The following is a 27899-nucleotide window of genomic DNA, read 5'->3' on the forward strand; positions in this document are numbered from 1 at the left end:
GCAAAAGTTGAGGTACTTTTTTAGTATCTCTACAGGTGCAGCTCTATTAATAAACTACTAATTTTGAAACAGAGATCAGACTCTGTTCATGCAGCTTTCAGAAGGTTGTAAGATGACTGTTATGGAGGGAATTTAGTGTCACCTTGGGAAGAAAAAATTAATGTTTCAAGGCTGGCTTTAAAGCTACCTCTGCTTGTTTAGGAGAGGCACAAAAAAGGTAATAATTAAACAACGGAATGAGGCCTTTCCTGGCTTAGGCAAAAATCTGCTTATTTTGCTTGTACCCTTTGGCACAGTACAAAGGTTCTCTTGTGTTTTTCAAAGATACTTAGGTGTGATTTCTGTTTATTTAAAGAATTTATTTAGTTTTGGAGTTTGGGATTTTCTGTTGTTTAGTTTCAATAGCTGGGTAAAACTGTTGTAATCTTCCAGAAATTAGGCAATTTTTTCATGTCAAATTATTCAGTGCTTGAAATGCATGAGCACATGTTGTTTGTTGGCTTTTTGATTCAAGATTAAATCAGCTTTATAGGGCACTGCAAGAGCTTAATAGAAGTTTTATAGACCATAAACTGAATGTGTCTCAAGATGGGAAAATTACATTATCAGTAGGGTGACCAGGTTCTTAAAACAAAAAAGAAGATTTTAAATTTGTTTTTAATGATATCACAGCTAAGGAAAGGTTACCAATGTTTCATTCAAGGTTTGGCAGACAGTGGAAGGAACACTAAATTTGTGGTTCTTCCTCCCACATGAAGACTGAAATGAGCATCCCAAACCCAAAATATCTAACATATCACAAGTCTTTAAAATACTGGAACTACTCCTGATGTTTAGGAGTCACTTTTGTTTTGTTTTGGGGTTTTGGGTGGGGTTTGTTTGTTTGTTTGTTTGGGGTTTTTTTGGTGGTTTTTTTTTTTTTTGGTTGGGGTTTTTTTGGTTTTTTTTTCTTTTGGGGGGGGGTAGGAGGGGTTTCTGTATTTTTTGTTCATTTTTTTACTGAATCTGTTAAAAAGTCCCAAAGTTTGCCACACAACCTCATGGTTTTGGGAAGCAGAGCTTGTGTCTGGCACTGTCCTGCAATGCACAGGAATTGTGTGTAGGGTGAATGGGTGAATTGGTTTTCCTATAAAAACAAAATTTTATAAGAACCATTTCTGTCATCATCATTAAAGCTGGAGGACAAATTCCTCCTTCAAAATCTGGCTGTGAACTTTAGTTTCTGGAAGAATGCCAGAGGAGCACAGGTGGAAGAATGTGTGGGGTTTGGACATGGTATCCTTTCTTTCCTTCTTCCCCTGTTTTTAAATTTGGAATTAGCAGCAAATAAAATGCAGAGAGAATTTATGACTAACAGACTTTGATGAATCATTATTGCTCTTTTTTTGCCCTGTCTACAAATTAGTAAGATACCACAGGCCTCTTTCTGCTGACTCCTGCTCAGAAAATGCAGCTTTCTTTAGTCTCTGATAATCCTGAAATTTGGAAAATGTGCTTTGAATCAGTGCCCCTGGGAGAAGAGTTTGTCATGTTGCTTCGTGAGGAACTTCAGTGATTAGAGTGACTCACACTTGAGTGGCATCATGCTCCACATACAAATAAAAGAAGCTGTCATGCAGCCTATTAAGACTGTGCTCTTTATGCTATATTAATATACTCCTTGCAGAAGCATCACCTCATATGATGTGCAAAAATAAAAATCTAAATTTATTTTTAATTGTATAATTGATATTTTTTTGGGGTGCCTTTTTAATTCTTCAGTGATTTCCAGTTCTGTTTCTCATTGGTAGGTTAATTTTCAGCAATAATGTGCTTACCCTGCCATCCAAATCCTACCTTTGAAACAGCTCTGGAACAAATAGCCTGGGGTTTTTTTGTTACTTTTCCTTTTATTCTTGAGCACGTTTGACTTCCATTTAGTGGATGTGCAGTAGGTGGCTGGGTTGGCTGGTAGGTCTAAGACGTGAGAAATTACAATTATTTCTTGATGTGATTGTGCACAGTCTGCCCACCCAGGTGATTCATTCACCCCTCTGTGTGCAGGGCAGAAAGAAAAGCCTCCACTTGTGCCTGACACTGATAACATTTTACTCCCACTCTGTGACCAGCTATAAAAAATCCAGTGGGGAATTTGGTACTTCATTTCTGGTTTTGTTGAAGGCCTCCTGGTGGCTACAGATGAGTCATGTGCTCAGAGCAGGTTGTCTGCTGGAGTGTGCAATGTGAATTTTGTGACACAGCTGGGCCCAGATTCCCTGTCCACCATGGGCCTTAAACACTACAACTTTCTTCCTTTTTCCCATGTGAAATTCTTTGTTACTGGAGTCACTTGGAGTAGTTTTGCAACGAGCACCACAGGAAGAACTCAAACCTCAGAACAGAATGTTCTGGGTTGGAAAACAAAGGAATCTTACATGCTTTGCTATACTAAAAGGGTAGCTTGTTTTTCTGTTGCTGTGTTGGTCAGTTGGGTTTTGTTTTTTTTTTCTTCTGATATGCCTGGTAATTTCATTTTCTTTCTTCCTTGTTTTTGAAAGTAATTAAGAGGATTATAAATACACTCCAAAGGAAAAAAAAAAGCAGAGGATTGCAAGTATGTAAATTCATCTTGGGGGAAGTTTTAGCTGCCTCTCTTGGTTGTGGTTTTTGTTACTTTATTTATTTTTCATACCAATGTCCAATGAACCAGGACATTTCCTTGGAGACTGATGAATATGTTCATCAGTTTAGTGACATGAGATGTTGTATCTCACTTGTTTGTCATTGCCTTATCTGCTAAAAGCAAATAGATAGCATGTAATTGCAATAAAAGATAATAACCCAGGCAGAAGGGGTGTAAGGTTATTTAAGTGTTTATGTTCATCTGTGTTTGAAGTTATTACAGACGTGGGAGACAAATGCAGTCTGAGCCAAGTGGGGTTTTGAAGAGCTGTGTCTTGATTTGCAGTGTTCTCTCTGCTCTCTCAGACCAGCAATAAGGGAAATTTTCTGGTGGTTTTGTACCCAAAACAAGGAAGACTCAGCTTTCTTCCTTTCTGCCTTTCCCCTTTAAAGATAGCCCCTCTTCCTGGGACTCCATCCTCCAGTTCATTAAACCCTTTTTGAGCATGAGTAACTGGCTTTTTCTTCTGTCTTTCTGCTTTTTTGGTGTTACATTCTGCCAGGAAAGTAGGATAAATGCAGGGTCATGGGATTTGCCCATTTTGTTTGTCATGTTACATGAAATTACCCTGGGGAAAGGGCATAGGGGGTTCTCATCTTGCTGCCAGTTTTGATTTGGTTTGGTTGTTGCATGAACATAATTCAGTTCCTAGTGACATCACAGTTCTCTGCAGCTCCAGTGAAGGCATTCCCTTTTATTTTTAATGTCTCAATAGCTGGGGCTTCCCTGAGACTTTCCCTAGGGCTTTGTTTTTAACTCTGGCTGTCATGTAGTTAGACTTCAGGTTGTGTTACACATTACCAGATAATTAAAAGGATCCTCAAGTTACCTGTGGAAGTCATTGCTGCAGAGCTCAGACAACATCCCTGCCCCATGTGGGTGACACCAGCTGCAGAGATTAGCTGGGCTGCTGCCTAAAGTTGAGTTTTTGTATTTCTTTCTCTCCCTCAGTGGAGGATCAGTGTAACATGAACCCTGTGCACTGACCGTTTAACAGAGCTTGACATGGGAAGGTGAACTTTTGGTTAAGTAGTGAATTTACAGGGTCTTTGTAGGAGTGGCTCCTGAAAGTATCCAGGTTGCCTGGGTCATCTATCATAGTTATTTTTATGGCCATGTGTAAGGTAAATATCAGAATTTTTTGCCTTGATTCTGGGTGAAAAGTGCCCCCAGTTTCCTTGGTGGCCCCAATGGAAGAACTCTGTTGTTGTAAATGCAGGCAACCTGAACAGGGGAGAGAATGATGCATCTGACTCCATGTTCTCAGAAAGCTAATTTATTACTTCATTATGCTATATTATATTAAAGAATACTATACTATACTAAAGAATACTTCTTTATTCTTTAGAGTAAAAAATACTTCCTGAATGCTAAAAAGATAATAATGAAAACTCGTGACTCTTTCCAAAATCCCGACACAGCTTGGCTCTGATTGGCCAATGAGTGAAAACAGCTCACCCCAGAATCCAATGAAACAATCACCTGTGGGTAAACAATCCTCAAACACATTCCACATGAGCACAACGCAGGAGAAGCAAATGAGATAAGAATTGTTTTCCTTTTTCTCTGGGGCCCCTTGCTGCCTTTCAGCTTCCCAGGAGAAAAAACCCTGGGCATGTTCAGAGGATGTGAATGCCACATTCTGTTGTGTCCCTTTACTGGCTTTTCAGTGCTACAGAGGCTGGGAGAGAGAAGAGGACAGATTATTTCTGTGTGATGCTGCAGATGTGACACAACAAATATCTGCATTTGTGTTAAATAAACCAAACCTTGGATTTACATACACTCAGGGGTTCTTCAGATCAGAAATCCCTTACTTTGTCCCTTTCTTCACAGGGACTTTGTCAGCAGCATTTTCCTGGGTGGCTGATGTGAGTCAGGCCCCCAGCCAGCTGGCAGCAAGTTGTGTTTTAGAGGCTTGGCCTTTGTGAGCTGGGGAGAGCAAAATGATCCATCTGCTCACCATACCGTGGGTCTGTTTGCATTCACAAGAAGGAAATCTGAAAAATGTGCTTATCCCAGGCTCTAGACACCTTTTGGCAGTCACCCTAATAAGTCAGTTTAGAGTGACAATCAAAGCCAACAGTTTTCATCTCAGAATTTTTTAACTGCAAGAGCAGAAGTTAAAACAAACAAAATACCATTGTCTTTACCCAGGGGAGGTATGGGAGAGGATGCCTCACTTCACCTTTCACTTTTCCTCATTCCAGTTAATAAAAAGATAAGCCTTTTAACAAACTGTGAATTTATGGAGATTAAAAGAGTTAAATTGTGGATACCTCATCCAATATCCTGGAGGAAGCCCCATTCTTACATACAAAGGAGTGATTGGTGCATCTAGATGAGCAGGCTTTGATGACAAGGTGCAAGGTGCATTTACATTTTCCAACAAATGTTTAGATTCTGTTAAGGGAGATATTTTTTATTTTCCTTTGAATTGGCTGCCATGGACCTTAGTCCATGTTTGCTGGAATCAATTGAGTTTATCCCAAGTAACTTCCACCTTCCATCTGCTCTCCATTCTCAGCTGAGCATATTTCCTTGTAATTCTTAGAGATCATTCAAGGATATATGGAGTATATGGATATTATTTATCTGTTTGTAGTGTCTTTCTGCTACTCCTTTCCTCCTCCTCCAGGATCCTCAGCACTGAAGCTGTGCTATTTTTGGAAGAAAGTCTGTCAGGTGGCCCTGTACATTTAAAGACCATCAATGGCAGTGTTCTGCTGTGGTCACTGTTTGTGACATGCAGGTCCCAGTGGATACTTTATCTGATGGGTGCAGGCCTCTGTCCAGACAGATCTATAAGCCTATTAAGATTGTCATCTAACTGTCAATATTTCCTCTTTTTTATATATAGTATAAGATAGCAAAAATAGATTATACTGACACCCTCCTCCAGTGAAATCTAAACCATATGTTTTTCCACCTCCACACAGAAAAGGGATAACTTGCAGAAGCTCTACGGGAAACCTTGCAGGAGCTTGTGTGTGCTCAGCTTGATTTGCTGTTAAATAGACACTCTCAAACTGCAGTGTAGTCACTCCAGTTCCTTTGGGAGGCAGGGGTGCTAAGGAGAAGTTGAGCACCCAACCTGTTCTGCTGACAGCAGCTTTCACTCAGCACCAGCATTTCACAGGAGGGGAGGTGAAAATCCTTCCTGTGCTGATACTGGATGTGTGGTCCCTCCATGTGTATCATCTGTGTGATCTGAAACAGAAGATCCATCTCTTGAGAGCTGCCCTGGTGTTTGTTTTGCAGGCTATGCCCACTGGAAGGGTCAGGTGCTGAACTCAGATGAGCTGCACGAACTTTACGAAGGGCTGAAGCTGAACAAGGTCAACCGCTACGATTATGTGCTCACAGGTAAGAAGAGCTTGTTCTCTGCAGCTCCCAGCAGGTGTAAACAGGGCTGAAGACATTTAAAACACATATCCCTCCTTGTTGCAAGCCAGGCAATTAAAATTTCAGCTGTATATTGTAGTCTGAACTGGCTCGTGCTGTTCAGTTTGGAACAGCTGGGAGGTTGTAACTGGGCAGGTGAATTGATCCCTGGTGTCATTTACAGACTTGTACAGGCCAGGCATGTACAGGCTCACTTCATATTTTGGGAGTGCCTCTTTTGGAACAATGGATCAGGAATGTCAGAGTATTATTTTTTAATTTATTAGGAGGACATGAGTTTAACCCTTTCTCCTTAATCTGCAGTGCTAGCACTCTGTGGTACTGCAGCATGATTTTATAAACAGTTCTCTTGATTTTTTTCTGTCCTTGATCTTTAAGGCTCAGTGCTTTGGACAGTGACAAAGTTTGAGTAGAGCTGGGTCTTTGCTTTGACTGTCATATATCTTGATTTTTTGCTCTTGTTACTGTGTAGGTCATCTGAGTGAATACAGGTGTAGGTCATCTGAGTGAATACAGTTCTGCAGTGTTTTCCTCTGCTTGCCCTAAGTGTTTATAAATACAGGCAAAGAGAACTTCTTGTAGAATACTTCATAGAAAGGAGAGATTCTACAAGCAGTTTTTATTAAAAATTTCTCCTCACCCAATTCCTGCTTCTCAAAAGTAGGTTACTGATCAGATTTCACCTCAGTAAGAGCTGTGCATCTGGTTTGGATAACAGTATCAATTTCTTACAGCAGTGAACAGGGACTTTTTAAAGGTAAGCAGAAATACATCACCAGATTTGATTATTTCATGGCTTCCACATGTAGGAAAGTTCTTTACACACAGGGAATACTGGAAATTTTAAGTGCATGGGTTACAACTCCAAAGCAGTCATTCTGGGTGAGGCATGTCAAAGAGTTACTGTCAGGGTTTTTTCAAGGAATATATCCAAAATAAGGGAGACTGAAAGCAAATAGATTGAACTAAGGTTAAGAAATTAATTTTGGCATTAATGGGTTGTTTGTTTTTGAGAAATAGATAAACAACCTTTCTTTCCTGGAAGGAACTCACACAGAGAACACTTCCAGGAAAAGCACACTGTATAGTAGGAATTTTCAGGAGATGTTAGTGTGCAAAATTTATAAATAATATTTGAGTATTCTTTTAGCCAGAAATGTTCCCTTTTTATTTCACTTCCAACTCTTGGAAAAGACCTCTACTCCTTTCTTATCACTGGCAAAATGGATTTAAGAGATTAAAAATGGTAGAAGGAAAATAGAAATCTTCAGCAAAAAGGAATTTGGGAGAAAAAGGGATTATTTATTAATAAAAGTCTTTTAAAATAGGATTTTTTGTGTGTTGTTCAAGTTTGCTTTAAAATCTCATTTGCTGCAGCCATTTTCAGTATGAACAAAAAGAAGGCATGGGTGGAAAGAGCAGTAATTTCTGAACATCTAATAACACTTTTTGTGTTTTAGTCTTCAGCTGCACTGTGGCTGAACTTAAAATCCTTTTTTTTTTTTTTCATTCAGGGCCAAAAGTCAGGTTTTTCTCTTTAAACAGACATTCACTAGAGTGCACAAGTATACTTTGTACCTCAAACAAGCTGGATATGATCACTTAAACACTGAAAAGCAATTTATCAGCAGGTGGGGTTTGGCTGTTAATTGTCTGATGATTGTAGATAGCTCAGCTGAGATTAAAATTATTATCTTTAGGCCAATAATACAAAGTAACACTTCATGGACTTTTTGGGACTGTTAGCTATTTGTAGATCTTCTTGTATTTGTTTCATTTACAGTAAGACACTCAAGGTAAGAGATAAATTGCAGTTCAGTGTAACAGTTTTAAACACCTCTGTCAGTGATGTACAGTATTATTTTCAGTACTATTATTTACTCAGTATTATTATTATTATTATTATTATTATTATTATTATTATTATTATTATTATTATTATTATTATTATTATTATTATTATTATTATTATTCTCAGTATTATTTTCCAGCCAGTCTGCCATCACAGGTCATTTAAAAAAAAAATTTTCTTGACTCTTTGGACTGATTGTCAGCATTTCATGGATAAAATCCAGCATTTTGGCAAAAAAAAAATTTTCCATTTCTTTGCAGCACCCAAGAATTGATCAATTTTTGAGTTTAAAAAAAATCTCCAAAATCTACTTTTTAAATGTAGTTTAAAATGTTTTATTAGAATGGACACTTCCAAGGACATTGAAAGATGCTGCCCTGCTAAAAATAATAGTATTAAATCAGAGAATCACAAAATATGCTGAGCTGGAAGGGACCCACAAATATTGAGTCCAGCTTATGGCCCTGCCCAGCACCATCCCCAAGAAATGGGCTACAATAAATTAAAATCAAATTGATAATTCATAAATGTTGTTAATAAAGTTAATACATAAATATATAAATTAAGGAACATCTATAAAATTTAAAAACTAGTGTTTCAATAAGAATATTGTGGTGCTAGCATTGTGCCTGGGGCCTTGAAATACAGTAAAACTTATTTCCAGCTTCTTTCACTGCCAAGCCTGAGAAATAGGAACTTTATTGGTATTTTGGAAATTGCTCTAAAATTATCAAGGTTAAATCTCTATTGCAATTATGTGTTGGACTCTTATCAGCAGGAACACTATTAATAATAAAAAATTGCTTCAAGACAGAGTATGAGAAAAGTATATGGAATTTTAATAAATTTCTGTTTACTGCATGAAAAATAATACTGATCAAAATATTGGTTTTATTAAAAGGAATGTTTTTTCCTTCTAGCCTGACCTTTGTTCATATATGTTCAAGCATTTTGAAGTTATGCCTTTCCTATACAACACTGAAGTTAAGCCTTTCCTATACAACATTCTTAGTAAATGGATTTTTAAGGTTAAACTTGTAGTTGTGCAAGCACTGCCTGAATTTGTATTCCAACCTGTTATTCCTGAGTCAACTACTGAAAGAAATGTCTTTGTTCTAAAAATGCATTTATCCAAAGAATGAGAAGTATGCAGCATTCCTATCCAAAACTAAAAACAGCAAAAGTGTTCATGAAATTGGACTTCAAAGTTGTCTTTTTTTTTTCTTTTCCTGAAAGGGTACACAAGAGACACATCATTTCTGGCAATGGTGGTGGATATTGTCCAGGAGTTGAAGCAACAGAATTCTAACCTTGTGTATGGTAAGCATGTGCATTATAATCCTTCCTGCTTCCTCATTGAGTATGCTCATCATTTTCACATTTTAGGATAGAAACACTGTTCTGGTGTTACACAACATTTCTGATCTGTCTGGAGCCAGCTGGGCCTCCAGTGATCTTTCATTTCAGCTTTAGGTGTTGAGGGAGTTGGGTTTTTATCTCTCTATTTGCTGCTTTTCAGTGTGGTTCTTGCATTATGCCATCCAAAGGAGGGTGTGCCTTGAGGACTGGTTGTCTGTATCCAGGAAAAAATAAAAATCCCATCCAGCTGCTGCTGCTGATACAGAGGCTGTTCAGAGTTCAGAACAGCCACAGCTCAGTACAGAACACAGTTCAGAGGCTGTGTGTGCTGGCAGATGAAGCCTCTCCTTGATTTCCAAGTCAGCCAGAGCAGGACAGGCTCTCCCATGTCACCCTGCCATGGTTCCATGTAAAATCTCAGAAATGTCCTGCTTTGCCTCATAAGTTTCATGATTTACCTTGAACTCCAGGGCTTTTTTAGCTCTGCTGCTTTCTAATATTCCCTAGCTATCCAGGGAGCAGGAGGCTCCAGCAGCTGTTGTCTCTAATATGTCACATCCGGCTTCAACCTGGGAGAAAAGATTTCTTCTCTTCCCTTCCTTCCTTCCTTTCTTGAGTGTTTTGGGAATTTTGAACATAACCAGGCTTGAATTTCAGCTGATAGGGCAAAGTCAGTGAGGATTTAGTGGGATAAAAAGCTGGGAATGATGGTTTGAGCTGTCATCTTCAGGCTCAGTAAACAGTGTGGCCAGGAAACATCTAGAATGATAGGCAGGATTTGCAAGGTGTTGTACTGAGCAGTGATACCTGATTTAAAATTAACAAAGCATAGGTCTTAATTAGCAAAATATAGCAGAGAAATCTTGTCTGGGTTTTGTTGCTTTTTAGCCTTTATTTACACAATTGGATTGTCAAATTCTTCAAGGCCTTGTGTGAAAGCTAAGGACTCTTCTGGGGTATGAACAGAAAGAGACATCTCACTGTGCAGAGCAGGAAGGAAGTGGTCAGGTGGTGGGAGCACAACGAGGCTTCTAAGATCCTGTATGTTTAATAAATAGATTCTAACATAAAGAAAATATTTTTTAAATGTAAAGCAAATTGCCCTCTTTTTATTCATAGAAACTTCCTGAAATACTGACATTGATTTGATATCTTTGGATTTGTGCTTCTTTTTGATCTTGCTTAAAGATCTTTTAATACAATGAACAATGTTCCTTTTTGAAGTGCAGTGCTAGGCTGTTTTCATCCTCACTGAGGACTCTTGGAATGTGTTGTTAGTACTGCTGGTGATCCAGAACCTGTGCCAAACATGTGTTAATATCATTACACCAAGTACTTTGGCATGAATTGCCTTGTTGTTTCATTATAGTACTTTCTTTATTTCATACACACACAGCGTTTTGGTGTGTACATTTGGAATATATTTTTTCACACTAAAGTAAAAATAGGACTCTTTTCAGAGCTGTTATCTTCTCCCATTTTCTCCCCTCCATCCTACCATTCCAGACAACTTTTTAAGACACATGACCTACTCTTTCAAAACTGGCAGCCACCAATTTCACTGTGCTACAAGAGCTGTGAGTGTGTGTAAGCTTTGAGGTGCTCAGTGCTCTTCTGTAGGCACCACTGTTACCTAAAATTTCCCCCTCCCACCAGGGTCTTTATAACTGTACCCTATTTCTAAACCTAATTTTTTTCCAGTGTGTGATCCAGTGATGGGTGACAAGTGGAATGGAGAAGGCTCTATGGTGAGTACTCATCTGCTTGGATTCTCTGAGTAGTGAATGTTTGTGATATAAAGATGTATAAAGATTTATTATTTTTTAAACAACTACAAAAAAAAAAAAAAGGTGCTTTACCTAAGTGTGGCTTTGGATCCCAGCATCATGTAAATTTGTACTTAAATTTCTTGGTTTTGAATGAGATTGGTATCTGGAAAGAATGACAGCTGCCCAGCCCTGGGATTTCTGGCTCTCTCCTGAGACAACAGATCTTGTCCACAGGAAAATATCCCCCCATCCCTGTTTCTCTGGAGTTCTCTCATCATCTCTCCAGAGCTGTGTTCTGGCTGGTAGCCTGGCTGCCACTGTCAGTCATCCTGGGAATTGACACAGCCCTGGACCTAAATGAAGATGACTTATTTTATGTGGGATGTGACAGCTGCTGGGCTCTGGGCTGGGATCAGTGACAGAAAGGTCCTGTGTGCCAATACCAGGCTGCATACTGACAAGAAAACCATTCATTTTTAATCAAAAATATTTGAACAAAACATTTTGGTTTGTAGGTAAGGACATGAGTGAGCTGGGACACTCTATTTATTTCCTAATGCTGCTGAGTCACATTGGTGAGAGAGAATTGAAAGTTCCTCACCCAGGCATCATTTCCTGTTAATGCTGCCAGTTTAGGTCCATCTGCTTAAAAATGGTGCTTCCCATCTCCTCCAGGGAAGAAAGGGCTGATGGTGACAGTGTCCCCAGCTGGAGGATGCTCTGCCACTGCAGTTGCAGAGCTTGGGGCTGTCAGGTCACTCAGTGGCAGCAGGAGTGGTGGTTGAGGGAAGGAGAGCTGCAGTCCCACATCTCACACACTGCTGACAGCTTCTGACACTGGCTTTTTTCTCCCCAGTATGTGCCCGAGGATCTCCTGCCAGTCTACAGGGACAAAGTTGTACCTGTTGCAGATATAATCACTCCTAACCAGTTTGAAGCTGAGTAAGTGCTTATTTCCTTTTCTAGCCAAATAAACTTGTGGAAAAAAGCAGGGAACAGCGATGCCCCTTAATTTTATTTGTCTCAATTTTATTTGTCTCAATATAGTGCCTTATGTATGTATGTATGTATGTATGTATGTATGTATGTGTCGGGTTTTGAGTTTCAGCTGTTAGTTTTAAGTGGTGTTTTTCAGATGGCCTCAATTGCTGAATGTTGAAAACAATTAAAAATACAGGAGTTATGTGAAGAAAAGGTTCTTCTTGTTTTCTTCAGTGTCTCATTTTCATTATTATTTCTTATTATCTCCAGAGGCCTGTTTCTTGGACAGGTTAGAAAAGTACCTTCCCCATCCTTACCCATAACTATGAAAATTTTTATTATGTGCCAAAATATCAGAACTGACATAGTTCAGTTCAAATTCCTTCCCCCCCCAAAAAAAAAAAAAAAAAACAAAATTAGATTCAGAATTACCACCGTGGCAACATCTCAGGGGAGCTAAGAATTTAAATGTCTCCTCCTGCCCTGTCTACACAGCTGTGACTCTTTGGTCAGGAGATAATCTGTGGTGGTGCAGCACAGGCTGTGCCCTAAAGGGAGGGCAGCAGCTACATGGGAGAGGAGGGAGAGAAGACACTTGTGAGGGGATTTTTGTGATGCAGGGATCTCTGGAGGAGGCAGGGTGGGACTGGTGTGAGTGCACTGTGTGTCTGTGCACGTAGCCCTCAAACACTGAGGTCTGCTCCAGCAGACCGTGCAGCCACAGATGGGTTTGGCCTGTTTGGTGCAGTCCCAGCTTTCCTCCTCTGAAAGGGCAAACAAAAATTCACTGCCTGGAGAATTCCTGCTCTTTTAAGGTTTCTGTTTCATTTTCAGGTTACTCACAGGCAGGAAGATTTACACAGAAAAAGATGCACTGGAGGTAAGTGGGCAAAGGGTGGGTGGGGTGTGTGACATCTCTCTGCATTCCTGCCTGCAGTGCTGCACTTTGCCTCCAAACTTGGAGTCACTTTGGCCTCTGTCCTTGCCATGTGTTTATCATTAAACCTTGTACACTTCAGGCACAAAATAATTCCTGTTTTAGTGTCAGAATTCCAAAGAAACTTCCCAAAAGAGCTCCAGATAAAGGGATTACAGTGGTAGTGAGTACATCTCTCTGAACTTGCTTTCTGCAGTGAAGGAGGAGTGGCAAAAAAAATTAATATAATATGATATGATATAATATAATATGATATGATATAAATATTATGATATAATAATATCCACAGAGTGGATTATTATATATAATATTATATTATATATATTGTATAATAATACATAATAGTATATTATATAATAAATATTATATATAATATTTATTATATAATATATATTTTATTATATATTTATTACATTTTTACTTTATTATATATTATATATGTAATAAGTTATTATATAATAAATATTATATTATATTATATTATATTATATTATATTATATTATATTATATTATATTATATATAATAATCCACTTTGTGGATATTATTTGATTGGGGTGAAAACCCCAGGGCACCCCAGGAACCTGTTTGGGGCTCTGCTGCCCACATTTAGCAATGCTGAGTGTAAGGACAGCTTTTCTTCCTTCTCCCAGATAAATCCACAGCATTGACAGCTGCTGTCATTGCTGTCATTGCCATACAGAGCTGATAGATGGCCTGCAAATATATTGCATGGAGGTGTAATGATTTGCCCTTTCACACAAAGTGAAGAAAATGAAAACCTGTAGGGCTTGGCGGTGAAGGACAAAATAGAAATACACTTTTATTGATGTCTTGAGAAGGGCTGAGCTCTTTGTTTTGTTGGCTACTCAAGTGCTTTCATAATGGACTGATGTAATTCCCTGCAGTTTGGTTTTGAACTTCAAAAGAACACAAAATCTTTAAACAAACAGCAGCTGCAGTGGCACCCTGGAGAGTAGCTGGGGATCTATGTTTGCAGCCCAAATGTTTGTTGTTTTTTTTGCTGTAGCAATGTCCAACAACATGGGATGGTCACCATCCCTTCACAGCAGGAAGCAGCTACAGAGATCTCATCTCTCTGAATTTCTACTGCCCCTAGTGCTGCATTACCCCACTGTGCTGGGTGAGGATGATGAGCTGTGCTTCGTGCCAGTAACAGCAACCTGCAACTCAGTTCTCTTCTCATCTCACCAGTGGAACCAGTCTTGAGAAGAACATAATTAGCTGAGCAGCCATTAGTTTTAAATTTGCATATTTCAGCTGCAAACCTGAGTTGCTTGTGCTAAACAGTTTTGCCAATTAGTCTTCTGACTGATTAATACCATAGCTCTGATTTGTGATGGGCTTTAAAAAAGAGATGGAATTATACTTAGAAATGGAAACATTTTTAAAGAAGTTGTTTGGAGGATATTATACTTTAATCTGTCTGTGTTTCCAGCTACCTGTCATTTATGGGTCTGAGCAATACTCCATGCTGGAATTTGTCCCTTTTAAAGGTGGTAGAAATTCTGGCATTGATTTCCATGATTTCATGCTTGCTTTCCTTTCCTTAACAAGACCTGTGATGGCAGTAGTGTCTTCTTACATAAAATTAAGCATGATGTAATATTAATGTAGAAAGGACTAAGTCCTACAACTAGAGACAGTGGAGGTTAGGGTCCTGCTGGATTGTGACTGAGGAATGAAATTTAGTTTCATATTCCTGCACAGACTGATTGTGTCAGTGTGTGCTGGTGGATTTACTGCTTCTCCAAAACCCCACTGATGTCTGTGCAAAGAGGTCTGACAGCTGAAGAAACTTGGAGGCTTAGACAAGAAAAAAAAGCAATAAAGTATTAAAAAATAGCAGAAATAAATCCTTATCATTCAGCTGCTCATGAGTCATCGCTAGCCTGAGAGGGTTTTTAGTTAAACTCTTCTGGGAGAATTAATATTTTATCCATGTTTTATACTAAACTCATTATTGAAGTCATTCTTTTTTCTGTGAAATCAAAATCACTTCTGTCTGTAACAACCAATTGTGATGTCAGAAGTAGAGTATTAATGAGTTTAAGTGAGGAGCACAGAGTGGAAATACATCTGCAAAGGTATATAATTTACAGCTGTAGTTTGGGGTTTGAAACAGAATGAGAAAAGAAGATTGAGATGGACACACTTGTGCCTCTGATTTAGCTTTTTTTAATTTTTGGTAACTCTAAAAGTAGTAGCTAAATAAGATTTCATGACCTGGAGTTTCTGGCTTTCTAGAAAATGCTTCAGGATACCAGCTCAGGTACACGTGTCTGTATTTTATTCTCTTATTCTTTTGATAGTATGTTCTGAAAACATGATGCAGGCAAAAATTCTGATCACAGCTGAAACAGAGTATTTTTTCCAGAGGGGCATCCAAAGATAACACAAACAGAAATGCTTGTATATTTTAACAAGTGTGTACATTTAAATGTGGATGTTTTGATTCCCCTAGTTCAAAGTAATGCCCCTAATTCAAGTGGATTATTTGAATAGAGACTGGGGCTTTTTTCTCTTTACAAAAGATGCCAAAATTAGTGTTTGTTAAAAATCCTCAGTACTATGAATGAAAGTTTAATCCACACATATTGCAGTCACTGATTCCTGCCTTTTTGCACACTGAAAGGTAATGGATATGCTCCATGCCATGGGACCAGAGACTGTGGTGATCACAAGCTCAGATCTACAGGCACCTCTAGGAAATGACTACCTGATTGCTCTGGGAAGCCACAGAAAAAGTAAGTGAAGAGCTCCTTCCTTACCTGTGCTCTCTTCTAACCTGTCTGTGCTTGCAGTTACTCCTTCAAGAAGAAATTCCATCAGGCCCATCTGCATGGAAGGAGCACAGATTCCTTAGTGAGCCCCTTGTCCTGCAGTAATAAATATCAGGAGTGTGAGACTGGGGCTGCTCCATGAGGGAGGACAGGAGCTGAGTGTGATCCTAGCCCTGGCAGGACTCTGTCCCCACCCATGGGACCTGAATAAGGTCAGCAGGACAGGGGGTGATGGCAGACAGGTCCCAGTGACAGTCCAGAGGCAAGGCAGGTCTGAGATGAATCTGGAAAATTCAGTAAGTACATCAGGACAGCAGGGCTGGGCACAGGAATATCTGCACCATAGCTCAGATGCCCAGGCCTGAGCTTCATGCAGCCCCTAGGCAGGAGGAGGAGGAGGAGGAGGATGTCCTAGGCAAGGTTTTTTGGGACTCTTACAGCCCCTGGTACTGACCCTGGTGGTAAGGATGTAAAACAGGAACTTGGCATGTTTGAATGCTTTTCTGAAAAGTCACTCTGTCCTTCCTGTTAGCAGATTGTTCCTCCCTTGATAGGTTATAAAATACCCTCCTGCTTCTTCTCTGTGTCCCCTTTTGTGCTGTCACCAGGATTCACTGTGTGTTCACACAGTGTTTCCACTTGATGCTTACAGTCATGAGGGATGAAAAATGAAGGTAGTAGCTCCCTCCTTCCTCTTAAATGAAGTATGTACAGTGTAGAAGTTGTAAATGCTGTCCCAAGCTGGCCAAGTTTTGGAAGGCTGTTCTTTTAAAAAAGCTGGTACAAAGTTTGCAGTACTCCTTTATGTTCCTAACAGCAAAGGAATTCAAATCTGATGATGATTTTTAAGAAGATTTCTTTTTAAATTCTAGTGATTGCTATTGTATTAGTGGCTGGGTTTGTCACTTAACTGTGGATCTGTGTTGTAGCTAAAGCAGATGGTACCAGGATAACACAGAGAATTCGGGTGGAGTCTCCCAAAGTGGATGCTGTCTTTGTGGGAACAGGAGACTTGTTTGCTGCTATGCTTCTGGCATGGACACACAAGCACCCAAACAATTTGAAGGTGGGGAAGAAGTTACACATCTCTCTGCAAGTTTGGACCATGTTTCTCCTGAGTTTTTTTAAAAACTTCTGATCTGTGACATTATTTAAATATTGTCTTCTGCTTTGGCTTTTTTTTTTCCTCACCTCAGAGGAAAAGCCACAGAATTTCCCTTTTGCCAAAAGGGACATTAAACAGTCATATTTCAGTTAGCTTGATTTTGTAATTTTGCCAAATAAGATATTGTTCTTTCTAGAGAGACAGACTGCATCCATGTTTACAATTACATTTTTTATCCTCACTTCATAATAAGCACTGAAAATAATTTCTCAAATCCATATTTCTGTTTCTTTCCCTTAAGGACCCAGAATTCTTGATACAGTTACAGATTTCTAATACCTGTTTTGGGAGAATTAAGAAAAAAAAATTATCCCAAACTCTGCATTGCATAGTTGTCATCATGTTTGTTTTGTCAGTCATGTTTTCCTCTTAATAGCAGTGTTTTTTAAATAATATTAAGTAAAATTAAGTAATATTAAAGTAGGTAGCTGAAGTTTTACTGAACCCTAAATATGTTGTTGCAGGTGGCATGTGAAAAGACTGTGTCAGCCATGCAGCATGTTCTGCAAAGGACCATTAAGAGTGCAAAAGGTAAATTAAATTCATCCAGACCTCATTCCTGTGTGTTTGGATTGGCATCAGAAGAAATATTCAAGGAGATTTCTGGGTTTCCTGACTAAAGGCATCCCCTCACTGCAGAGGCAGGCAGAGAATTCACAGAATGAGAGCTTGGTAGTTTTGTGTGCATGTTCCTGCTGTGTCCTCCAGGGCCATTTTTGACCAGAGCTGACTGCAGATGTCACTGTTTAGCTTGTGCTGGGTGACAGTCGTGCTGACTGTGCCTGACTCAGCTCTGCAAACCTGGCAGAACTCGAGGAGATGTTTGCTGAGTTTGGTGTGCCAAAAAGCTCCTGCTTCAGTGTAGCTCACCCACTCTCCCTCTGAGTGTGTGTTTAGCACTGAGAGGGGTGTATCAGCTAATCAATTTCTTGGCTGTGTTGGCCCATGTGAGGAGTGATTTTGGTTTTTTTCAGCTTCTCTCCCCTTGGAGTTCCCATCTTTCAGTTCTTAAGGAAATCTGTGGGTTCTCTGAGCAGGTCTGTGTGACTTCCTAATTAACAGCAGAGCTGTGTTTCTTTCCTGGAGAGAGGTGTGGAACAGTGGTGATAAGAAATCAGTGCCGACCTGGATTTTCCACCTTGGAAGCCTTTAGCAGGGAGCAGTAAGGGAGAATGGGGAAGGGAGGCAGGTAGAGAAAATCGTGGGGTAGCAGAACAATGTAACTTGTTTCTTTTTCACTGCTGTTTTTAATGACATTCTGATGTCATCTTTTTAGTGCAAGCTGGAGAAGGAAACAAACCAAACTCAGCCCAGCTGGAACTGAGAATGGTCCAAAGCAAAAAGGACATAGAAAACCCAGAGATCATAGTGAAAGCCACCGTGTTATAAAGGCTCCACGTCTCCAATAACGCACAATGTATCGATGTCCTCATTTCTTTCCTGTAAATTGTAATATTTGCCTTAGATCTGTGACAGAAACCTGACTTTCATGAAATAGTGCCCAGCATAGGCAGATATCCACTCTCAAACATATGTGCTGGCCTTGCTCAGTTTTAAATCCAGAACAGTTAGTGTGCATTGAAGCATATTCCCAGGTATCCCAGTGTCTGTCAGATTCACTTAGTCTGTGTGATTACCCAGGGCAAGAGAGCAATGTTCCTGCCTTGCCAAAGACTGTAGATGTGAATTTGCTAATGGAATGCTTGACTGACTGGAAAATGTATTTCAAGATGGCATCTAGTGCCAATGGAGCTGGCTCCATGCTCCCTTTTCCTGGAGGTACCTGGTTACCTACCCTGGTATTCAGTATCTCAGCTGCTATGAAACTAAGCAGGGTTAAAGCTACACACACAGTTCTGCTCGTGTGTAGGAGGACTTTGAAGATGTTTGGCATGTTCAGTACTCTGAAGTGACCTTGAGGTGTCATTCATGTTGCTGATCTCTGCTCCTGTTTCTTCTCCATGAACGACTGCACAGTTTCAGTTGTCACAGGTTCTGGCTGCTTATTTCTCATGTCCGTGGGTGCCCACATGATTTTCCTCCAAAAGCTGCTCCAGAAACACCTTCATCAACAAGATCATGCTTTTATTCAGTACTACTGGTTAGAAGGATGGCCTCTGAGGCCAGGTTTGATTTTAACTAAGGGCAAAAGAGAAAGCAGCTCTTACCCTGGAGTTGGCTGCCTTGGTTGGTTCATCATGGGTGGATGTACTTAGAAACTACATGGGCACTTCACTTAACATTAGTGAGCACTGCTGGCAGCCTCAGCAATGAAGCAGTGTGGCAAAAGTAGTATTTTTGGTTTAGTAAGGTCTGGCCAGTTACATGTGTTCACCAAATGCAGTGAAACAGAAAAATTAACTTTTTCATAAGGTCTCTGCAAGCAACACCAATTAGACATTACAGAAATACATTATCATTTTTATTATTAATGCACAATTCTGCTTGATAAGGCTTCAGAACAGGATTTTTAATCATTTCAGTGTCCTCTGGATCAGAGCCACATCCTAAAGCAGCAGGGCAGCTCTGCTGACAGGTATTGGACACTCACACTTGTGTAGGATTTCTGTATGGGATCCATGTTCTTGCTTGTCCCAAGATAAAGTCTAGTGTGGTGTTAAATCCAGATCAAGTTGAGGAGCTTTACTTGTCTCAGACTACATAAGGGAAATTGCACTTCTGATTGATTTCCTCTCTTGCATTTGGCATCGAAAGTGGAAAAAAAAATTATGTTACTTGAGAATTTAAGGAAAAAAATCAGCAGGAATTTATCTACAAAATGGGACTCTACTGCCAGTTTTTAGTAACCACTGTAATGAAATAACTTTCTAGCAATAATAATTTTGGTGTTGTGCACAGTTGCTAAAATCAGCAGTCAATAGCAGAGATATGAGCTCATGGCTGCTACCCAGCCTGTAAAAAGATGTGACCTCCCTTGACAGTGTGTGCAGGTGTCTGATGGGAAGCAGTCAAGAGGGAACCAGGCTCTTCCCAGTGGTGCCCAAGGAAGTGATAAATAGACAGGAGCACAAACTGAAATACAGGAACATCCATTTAAACATTAGGAAAATGTAATTCACTGTGAAGGTGATCAAACACTGGCACAGGCTGCCCAGAGAGGTTGTGGAGTCTCTGTTTTTGGAGATACTCGGATGCTGACTGAACTTGGCCCTGCTTGCTCAGAGGTTGGAGCAGAGGATCTCCAGAGGTCCCTTCCCAGCTCAGCCATTCCATGGTTCTCTGAGCACGTTGAACAACCTTTCTTTGCAGCACTACAGTTTTAAATTTTGTTCTCCCTGCAACACAAACTTCCAGATTGGCTGGAAAATACTCATAATAATATTTCCCCCCTTTTTAGGTAAAGCTGCTGTTTGCTTGGGCAGCTGTGCCAGGAAGACAGTTAGCTCTTTTGAGATACTTGCTTTCAGCAAATATATTTAAATACTGCAGCTGGTGATATGTTTCAGCAGTTGAACATGAAAAGGATTTTAACTGTTTCTAACATTGATTAACCAAGTGCTGCATGCCATATTCCGAACATAACTGTGAGTTTATTAATCTTTTAAAATTAAATTTAAAATTTCATGTGGAAGTCAATAATCCCTGCTATCCTCTTAGGAAGAAGGGATCAACATCCTGAACTTCCCTGCCTGTACAGACAATGGTCAACGCCCTTTTAGTGAGACAGCACAATTTTATTTTGCCATTAGAATAAACAGACTTCACAAAGGATTGAGAGAAAGGCAAGGGCTGTTTTCTCTGAAATAAAGAAGTTTGGAATTTGGGAAGCTTGGAGCTACCTTGCAAACAAGATTTTAATTATAAACCATGATGAGCTGTGATCTTGACATGAAATACAAAGTGATATGTTTGTTGGAGCAGTTTATACTTGTCAGGTGTAATCTTTTCCCACTTCTTAGAGAATGGATCTGTTCAGTAATTCACACCTTCCTTAGAATCTGTGACATTCCCATGTTAAAAAAAAAAAAAAAGAATATTCATACTAACGTGCTCATTTTGCAAAAGTTGTATTTCACAGTAGCTGGATCCTGTAGCAATGGGCTGCTGGCTTCATCTGCTTGAGTCCCTGAGGGCTGCTCATGTTTTAAACTCCCACTGACCTGGTCTAAATTAGGTCAGGTTTATATCTTCAGTGAAGAATTGGGCTTAACATCTCTTGCCAGGAACAAACATCAGAAATGATCTGTAAATATATTCTGTAGCTAATGTTTTGTAGCCACAGCAGGCTAACAGGTATTTTTGAATGTCAGGGTACACATTTTTATTTGTTTAGAGTTACACAAAGCTCATGTGCAGAACAAAATTCAAAGGCTCAGCACAGTCCTGTCTAATATTCCATTCCCTCCTCTCCTGCATATTATACCTGTATCTTTTCCTGAGTTCCTGCTGTCTGTCTCATGCAGCTGTCTCAGTGTCAGACAGTGCCCACTATTTATTTAGGGGCTTGGAGGAGACTGACCAGCATTGTCTGATTCACTTGCAAATCTTTAGTTAAAGATAAAAGGTTAATCTCAACTAGCCTAGGTCCTAACTGATGGCAGGAGAACAAGCACTTTAGCCCAGAGATGGAGTCTGTAATGAGGGACAAACTTCCCTGGCCATCCTGGGGGCATGGAAGGTGTGACCCTGCTGGGGACTGGTGGCTTCAGTGCCACCTGTGTGAGCTCAGAGGCACAGGAGGCTTCTCATGGCAGCACATGGAGCTGTGGGAGAGGTGAATGCTCTGTGTCTGTGTCCACTCGACTGCCCTCACAATTCTTGCTCCATTCTGGAGTTAATTTGTGTCAGATCCCCTCTTCCTGGAGTGATTTGCACTGCTCAAGTCCACCCACTCCTTTTTGGGGCCACCTGTGCAGGAGAGACCAAAAGTTGTTTAAAAGCCATCTACTCTGGGCCTGGATGAGTCTCCACATGCTGAGAATTGAGATGTGCATAAAGACATTGTGCTAAAATCAGCTCACACTCCATAGAAACACTTCAGAAACCTGCAGTATGAATTGTTGATGTTTGTGTGCTGATTTTTATCTCAGATGGGGAGAAATCCATAATCCATGTGTTACACAAAAGAATTGGAGGACCAAGGTTTCCAGCTACTCATACTGCCTTTTGAGTATCTTAACGGTGTCTTGATTGGATGGTGTTAATTTGTTGTCTGAGACTGTTATGGTGATTGTATTGATTAATTTTATTTTAAAATATGTGGCAAGGAAGATTGTAATAAAAGCATCTACCTTTATTATACTGTGCACACACAAATTGTTTAGATCCTATTTTTAAATATGTTAATCATTTCAGAATTCAACAGCACAAGAATGGTTTGATAGTCTTGCTGAATAAAGTGGATGTAATTAAATGTTTCCTTAGTTATGTCCTAGGGTAGAGAAAGGGTAGTTAATGGAAGAGAGCACATTTGTGCCCTGTAATCATCTTACTGTAAGATGTGGATGTGGAAGTGAGTAACATCCTTGTCTTAATTTATTTTTTTAAGAGGTTTCATGGGAAGAAAATCTCTGGCATTCTGCACCACTCCCTTGCATTCCTTTTACTTTTATGTGTGAGGACCTCGTTGTGTTGTGCTCTTTTTTCCTGCAAACAAGGTGAGAAGAGGGGCTTGGAGTAAGAACCATAACTCATTTTGAGATCTCTTCCTTGTGCAGCATTTAACTGCACTCCACTCGCTGAATTTTTACCTTCACTGTGTAGGGTAGAGCACACAGGGCTGTAGAATGGGAAACAAATGTTCCTCATGTGGGAACAGGAGCTTCTGCCAGCACTCAGCTGTGTCCCTGCCAGCCTGGTGGTTTGCAGGAGGAGGAGAGCAGGGATCCAGGTTAAGGAGAGCAGGAAGTGCTGTGTCATTCCATTTGTGTCCTGGAGAGGTTTGGTTCCTCTTTATACTGGAGAAAAAAATCACCTCTCCCAGGTAAAGGTTCTTGTCCAGGTGAGGAATGCTTTTAAAAGCTGAGACATGTTACAAATTTTGGTCACTCTGGTACTAAAATACTTCTTCACAAAGGGAAGCACATCCCTTTTACATCCCTTTGCTGCTTTACTGGCTTATTGGCTGTAGTCATTGCAGAATGCCAGGATTAGATACCCAGAGAGCTCTTCTTCCTGCAAGCACATGTTCTTCATATTCCTGGTAAGTGAGAGCCTGCTGAGCAGTTCTGCAGCTTTCTGAACCACCTCCATTAGAGACATTTGTCAGCCATGGAAACTGAGCTTCAGGATGTTCCATCACAGCCCAAAAATAGCTCTTTCAAAGAAATGGAAACTCCTGAAAGTGCTTTATCGTCAATAAATGAGTAAACCAGTGAGTTTGTACATGCATGCAGGAGCAGAGTTCAGGTACATCCCCAAGGTTCAATCAGCTGCTGGAGGAATGTGCCCTGAGCAAGGGCTGCTGCTGTCAGGGCACTGCTTCAGGAGAGCCCAGCCAGTTCTCAGCATTTCCCAGAAGGGAGGAATGTGGTGTGGCATTCAGCAGCCAGGGAAAACTCCCATCTGCTTCACCAGGAACCCAGTGCCAGGTGACAGCCCCAGTGCCACCAGTTTGGTGCTTTTGCTGCTTTTGAGGCAGGTGGGATGCTCCTAAATGTGCACCCATTCCTGACTCAGTGCCTCCACAAATGATGGTAATAAATCCCCCAATGTGCAGAGCAGTGAATAACGCAGCACATTATTGAGAGAGAGAAAACCAGCAATATGAGAAGGCTGTGCCATATGTTACCACTGAAATCACACTTACCTATTGCCCTCGTGGTTGCATTGCTGTTTAGAAAAAAAAAAATCTGTGTGTAGAAGAGTGTTTATTTATAATTTATGTACTCTGTGTGTGTGTGTGTGTGTGTGTATGTTGAAGCTTTATTTGCAATGTGGTAGGGGTGGGAAACAGAATTTGGGGGGCTGGCTGAGTAGGCCTTCAGGTTGTGAGCAGAAGGTCTTAAAGAATTATATTTTTATAGATTGTGCTGAAGCTTTGGGTCCCAGCCACACACAGCCTTTTCTTCCAGAGAAGTAAAATGGTTTGGAAAGAGAGTCAGGTGGCTGTAATATAGTAGGAATAGTACAACCCCACCAGCCCTGGACAAACTGAATAACTTAATAAAAGATGCCTTTTTAAGTAATATTTTTTTAGTGCTGAATTGTTAAACAAAGAAATATTTATGAGCAAACTTTCTATGTACTTAAAAGTTTGTGTGGTGCTTTGTACTGACTAGGTGGACCTGTTATCTGTTTACACATCTTAAATGATTGTCCTTGAGGTGTGTGTAGTAATTCAACTACTTCTGTGCCAGAAAAACAATGAATTTCTGTGTAATAGCAAATGATTTAATTTCTGATGAAACTGTAGGCTTTCTAGTGTTTGTGTATTTTTCTGGTTGGCCGTTACAAGTTGTATCCTTCCTGCAGTAAGGCTTCTACCCTGTAGAGAGAGGCAATAGGATGGTAGATAACCATTGTTTAAAAAGAAAACCCTAAATATTGCTACCTTATCCACTTTAAAATCAGGTAAGCTTTGTGGCATAAGCCTGGAATTTTGCACTGGAAAGAGGTTTCAAATACATCTAGGTTAGGTTAAAAATTGGGGATGGGTTTATTTATTTAATTAAATAAGACAGGGAGGTGTTAAAAGTGCTTCATAGCAACATGGACAAGCCAAGAGATGGGAAAAAGATGGGAAAAAATGGCTTGTTCCCATTGTATGGAGCTGACCAAGCTAATTCACAGCTTGTGCTAAACCTGTGCACAGACTGCTGAATAGACAAAGATTTTTTCCTTGTAGTTTGTCAAGTGTAATAGCATGAAGAATTTCAGTTGTTTGTGCTGAATTCAAATTCATAAATACCTTCCAGGAGAGCTGAGTTACTGATAAAATCCCATTCAGTCAAAAGGCAAAGCTGCTCACAGGCTTCAAAACCAGAGCAGGATTTTTTCATCTTGCTAAGCATAGTGAGTCTTTGTTTGTTATGGCTGGGAGACCAGGGCTGAAGCACAACTGTCCAGATTCTTTTTTTTTTTTGGTTGAACTTCGGGGTCTCTGTAAAAAGCACAAGGGTCTGCATCATAAAGGAGTTTTTGGAGCATTGTCCTGTGATAAATGTCATTACCTACCAGAGCAGTTGGTGATTTGGCAAAATTGAGCATCACTCATGTCCCTTTTAATTTAACATGGCAGCATCCTCACCACTCCTGTGAATAAATCTCCACTGCAAAAAGAGAGGAGAATTTATCCTGAGTTTTTCTCCCAAGAGTTCCCGATTTCTGGATGTGTTAAAGAAGAAGCACTTGTGCTTTGCTAAGTTAGCAGTGGAAATGTCACTGAAATGAATAATTTATGCTGAGGAGGGAGGCTGTGGCAGGGAACAGCAGTGCTGGGGGTTTGTTGTGCCTGGCTTTCCTCCCCTGGGAATCTGTGGGTGCAGCATCCCCGTGCTGGTGGCACTGGGGCTGTTTTGCCTGCATCCTCCTGTGGGGGGGATGTGGAGGAGTTCTCTGAGCTGAGCTTGGTGGGGAGCTCTTGGGTTTGTTGGGCAGGGCTGTCCCAAGGCTGTGGTTCAGCACAGCTCTTTGTGCACCCAGAAGCTCCTGGTGTGCAGCCCCCTGCTCTCCTGGCCATTCCATAATTCCCTTAGATTTCTCCTGCAGGCCATGGAGAGCCAAGAGACTCTGGAAGTGCATTGTCCAGATGATTCAGGCTTGGCTTTTGTGCTTTTGAAAAGAAAAGTAGAGAATTGTCAGCTGCTGTGGTAGATCTAACTTGTCCATCTCAGCTACACCACAAAACTGTGCCCTAACTTTCCTCTCCCATCATCTCTGCTGTCCCTGATTTGCCTCTCCCCATAACAAGGGACATAAAATCAATGGGAATTCACGCAGTCAAAACTCCTGAAGTTTTCATCTTTAGCTTCCTTAAACTCCTCATGCTGGGAACAGATGGGTGCCCGTGCTAGAAAGGGTCAGGGACAATGCAGCTGCTCAAAAGGAGGGAGAGTGGAGCTGCCTCTCCCTGGCAGTGAGGTGCTGGCTGAGCACTAATTGCAGAGCTGCATGGTTAATGGAAAAGAAGAGAAATCTTTGTGAGCAAAGCACTTAAAAGAAGAGCTGAAGATGCAGTAATCAGGGTTTGGTGTTCCAAATCCATCCCCTGTGTAGCAAAAATATTATAGTTCTAAAAACATTGGTGTGGCTCTTCTTAATGATCTGTGTGATGCTTGTGCCTGTTGGAGCAGGAAATAGCATTGAATAAATCAGTGCTCTAAATAGGGAATGTAATGGGGAGACCCAGATGGAGAAAATGTTCAGTTTGTTTTCCCAGCACTTGAATGGTGTCAGAGTTGTCCAGGTCTGGCTCTTTTCCTTCCCACCCCCTTTAAGCAAGGAGAAAATGACATCAATAAATCTATAAATAAATAAGGGCAGTTACCTGAGAATTTATATTAATTTTCATTGACAGATTGATAAGATCTTCCACCCCAGAGGTCTGTAGTTCACAGGGGGATCTTTCAGAGGTGGGATGGCGCCTGTCACAGCTGGCCTGGAGCACAGTCCTTGGGACACAGCTGTGACAGATGGCATTGGGATGCCACCTGCAGGCTCTCCTGCCCTGCATTTGGTGCAGCTGCATGCTTGGTGTGAATTCATGCCTTAGTAGGGAGGAAACTCGGGCTTGCTGCTGGAGCTGCAGTGATGGGAGGAATCCCTGGAGAATCCAGCACCATCCAGTGATCCTGCCATTTGCTGTCAGTGTTTGTTGGTGCAATGCATCCCCTTTCAGTGTTGTTTTCTTGCTGGGAGGTGGGAGATTGGCAGCCCATATTCTGCTTTAACGTGCTTTTATCTGGCTGAATGTGGAAAACTAATGGAGATTGTTAAAAATGGAGGGGAGGGGTAGCTATGAATTTGCCTAGAACTATGTGAGTAGAGAAATATGAGATTTGTCTCTAATTCAGAAATAATTCAGTATTGACCAAATGACTGCCATGTCTGCAATGGGCAGGAGCACCTGGAAGAGGCCAATATTTAGGGTTTTTGCCCAAAGCACATTTAGCCCTGCTCTACTGTTTAGTGAAAACACCCAGTGCAGATGCCACCAGAGCCTCATCTCATGGAGTAATGCTGTAATAAAGAATGTGGTTTTCTTGTGCAAGTCTTGACCTCTTCTTATGAAAATAACACACAACTCAGTATTTTCATGGTGTATAAGTGAAATGTAATTTTTTTTTTTCAATAAAATACATTTCCTTTCCTAAACATGGGTCTCTGGTTTTTTCCCTTGGTGATGTTTCTCTTTCAACTCTAATGGAGCTTTGGCTTTTTGTGTCTTCTGAAGCCTGACTTTGCATGATTTCTTTTTCCTCTTGAGCTCCATGAGGAGTTCCCTGTTCAGCCAGTTCCTTCTGCTCCACGTGCTTGACTCAAACCACAGTGGAATCATCTGCTCCAGTGGTTCTAAAAGGTGGTTCCTAAAGTCTGACCTACACTTGTGGGCTCCCTAAACCCTCAGAAGCAGATTCTGAGTGTACTCCATTAAAACACCTCCCTGTATAGCCTAAAATTTGCTCTCCTGCAGTCCAGGGTAGCAACTCTGCTGTCCTTTTTTTCTCATTACACTGAATATTTTTCTCATTACACTGAAAATTTTATACCCTTTCATTTTGCTGTGGCAGCCACAAACCACTACATGCCCCAAAAGCCCTGTGCTAGCCACAAAGAGCAAGTCTAGGAGGGCATCTTTGCCATTTATCTCACTGAGTGTCTGTGATAAGAAGTTATCTCCTACAAAAGTCAGGAATTTCCAAGACCTGGTCATCTTGGGAGAAAGATATTCCCAGGTCGTGTCTGGGAAGTTGAAATCTTCCACAGGGATGAAGGTCCAGAAACTTCTCCTGAGTGCCTACAGAACAACTCCTTGATGCTGGGCCGTCAGTAATGAACACCCACT

At 40.6% G+C, this 27899-nt stretch overlaps 1 protein-coding gene across 1 annotated transcript in view; it reads left to right on the forward strand.

The window, feature by feature from the left end:
* The window catches only part of PDXK (pyridoxal kinase), a 47138-nt gene extending 19930 nt beyond the window's left edge, over window positions 1-27208 (forward strand). The window contains exons 3-11 of the mRNA XM_036393293.2: window positions 5924-6028; window positions 9156-9239; window positions 10980-11026; window positions 11904-11989; window positions 12863-12908; window positions 15621-15732; window positions 16698-16834; window positions 17398-17464; window positions 18210-27208. Coding sequence (XP_036249186.1) covers window positions 5924-6028; window positions 9156-9239; window positions 10980-11026; window positions 11904-11989; window positions 12863-12908; window positions 15621-15732; window positions 16698-16834; window positions 17398-17464; window positions 18210-18322 — 797 coding nt within the window. The 3' untranslated portion in view covers window positions 18323-27208. The remainder of the gene's footprint in view (window positions 1-5923; window positions 6029-9155; window positions 9240-10979; window positions 11027-11903; window positions 11990-12862; window positions 12909-15620; window positions 15733-16697; window positions 16835-17397; window positions 17465-18209) is intronic.
* The last annotated feature ends 691 nt before the right edge of the window (window positions 27209-27899 follow it).

The sequence above is a fragment of the Molothrus ater genome, chromosome 2 (genome assembly GCF_012460135.2).
Source record: "Molothrus ater isolate BHLD 08-10-18 breed brown headed cowbird chromosome 2, BPBGC_Mater_1.1, whole genome shotgun sequence".
Taxonomy (NCBI): domain Eukaryota; kingdom Metazoa; phylum Chordata; class Aves; order Passeriformes; family Icteridae; genus Molothrus; species Molothrus ater.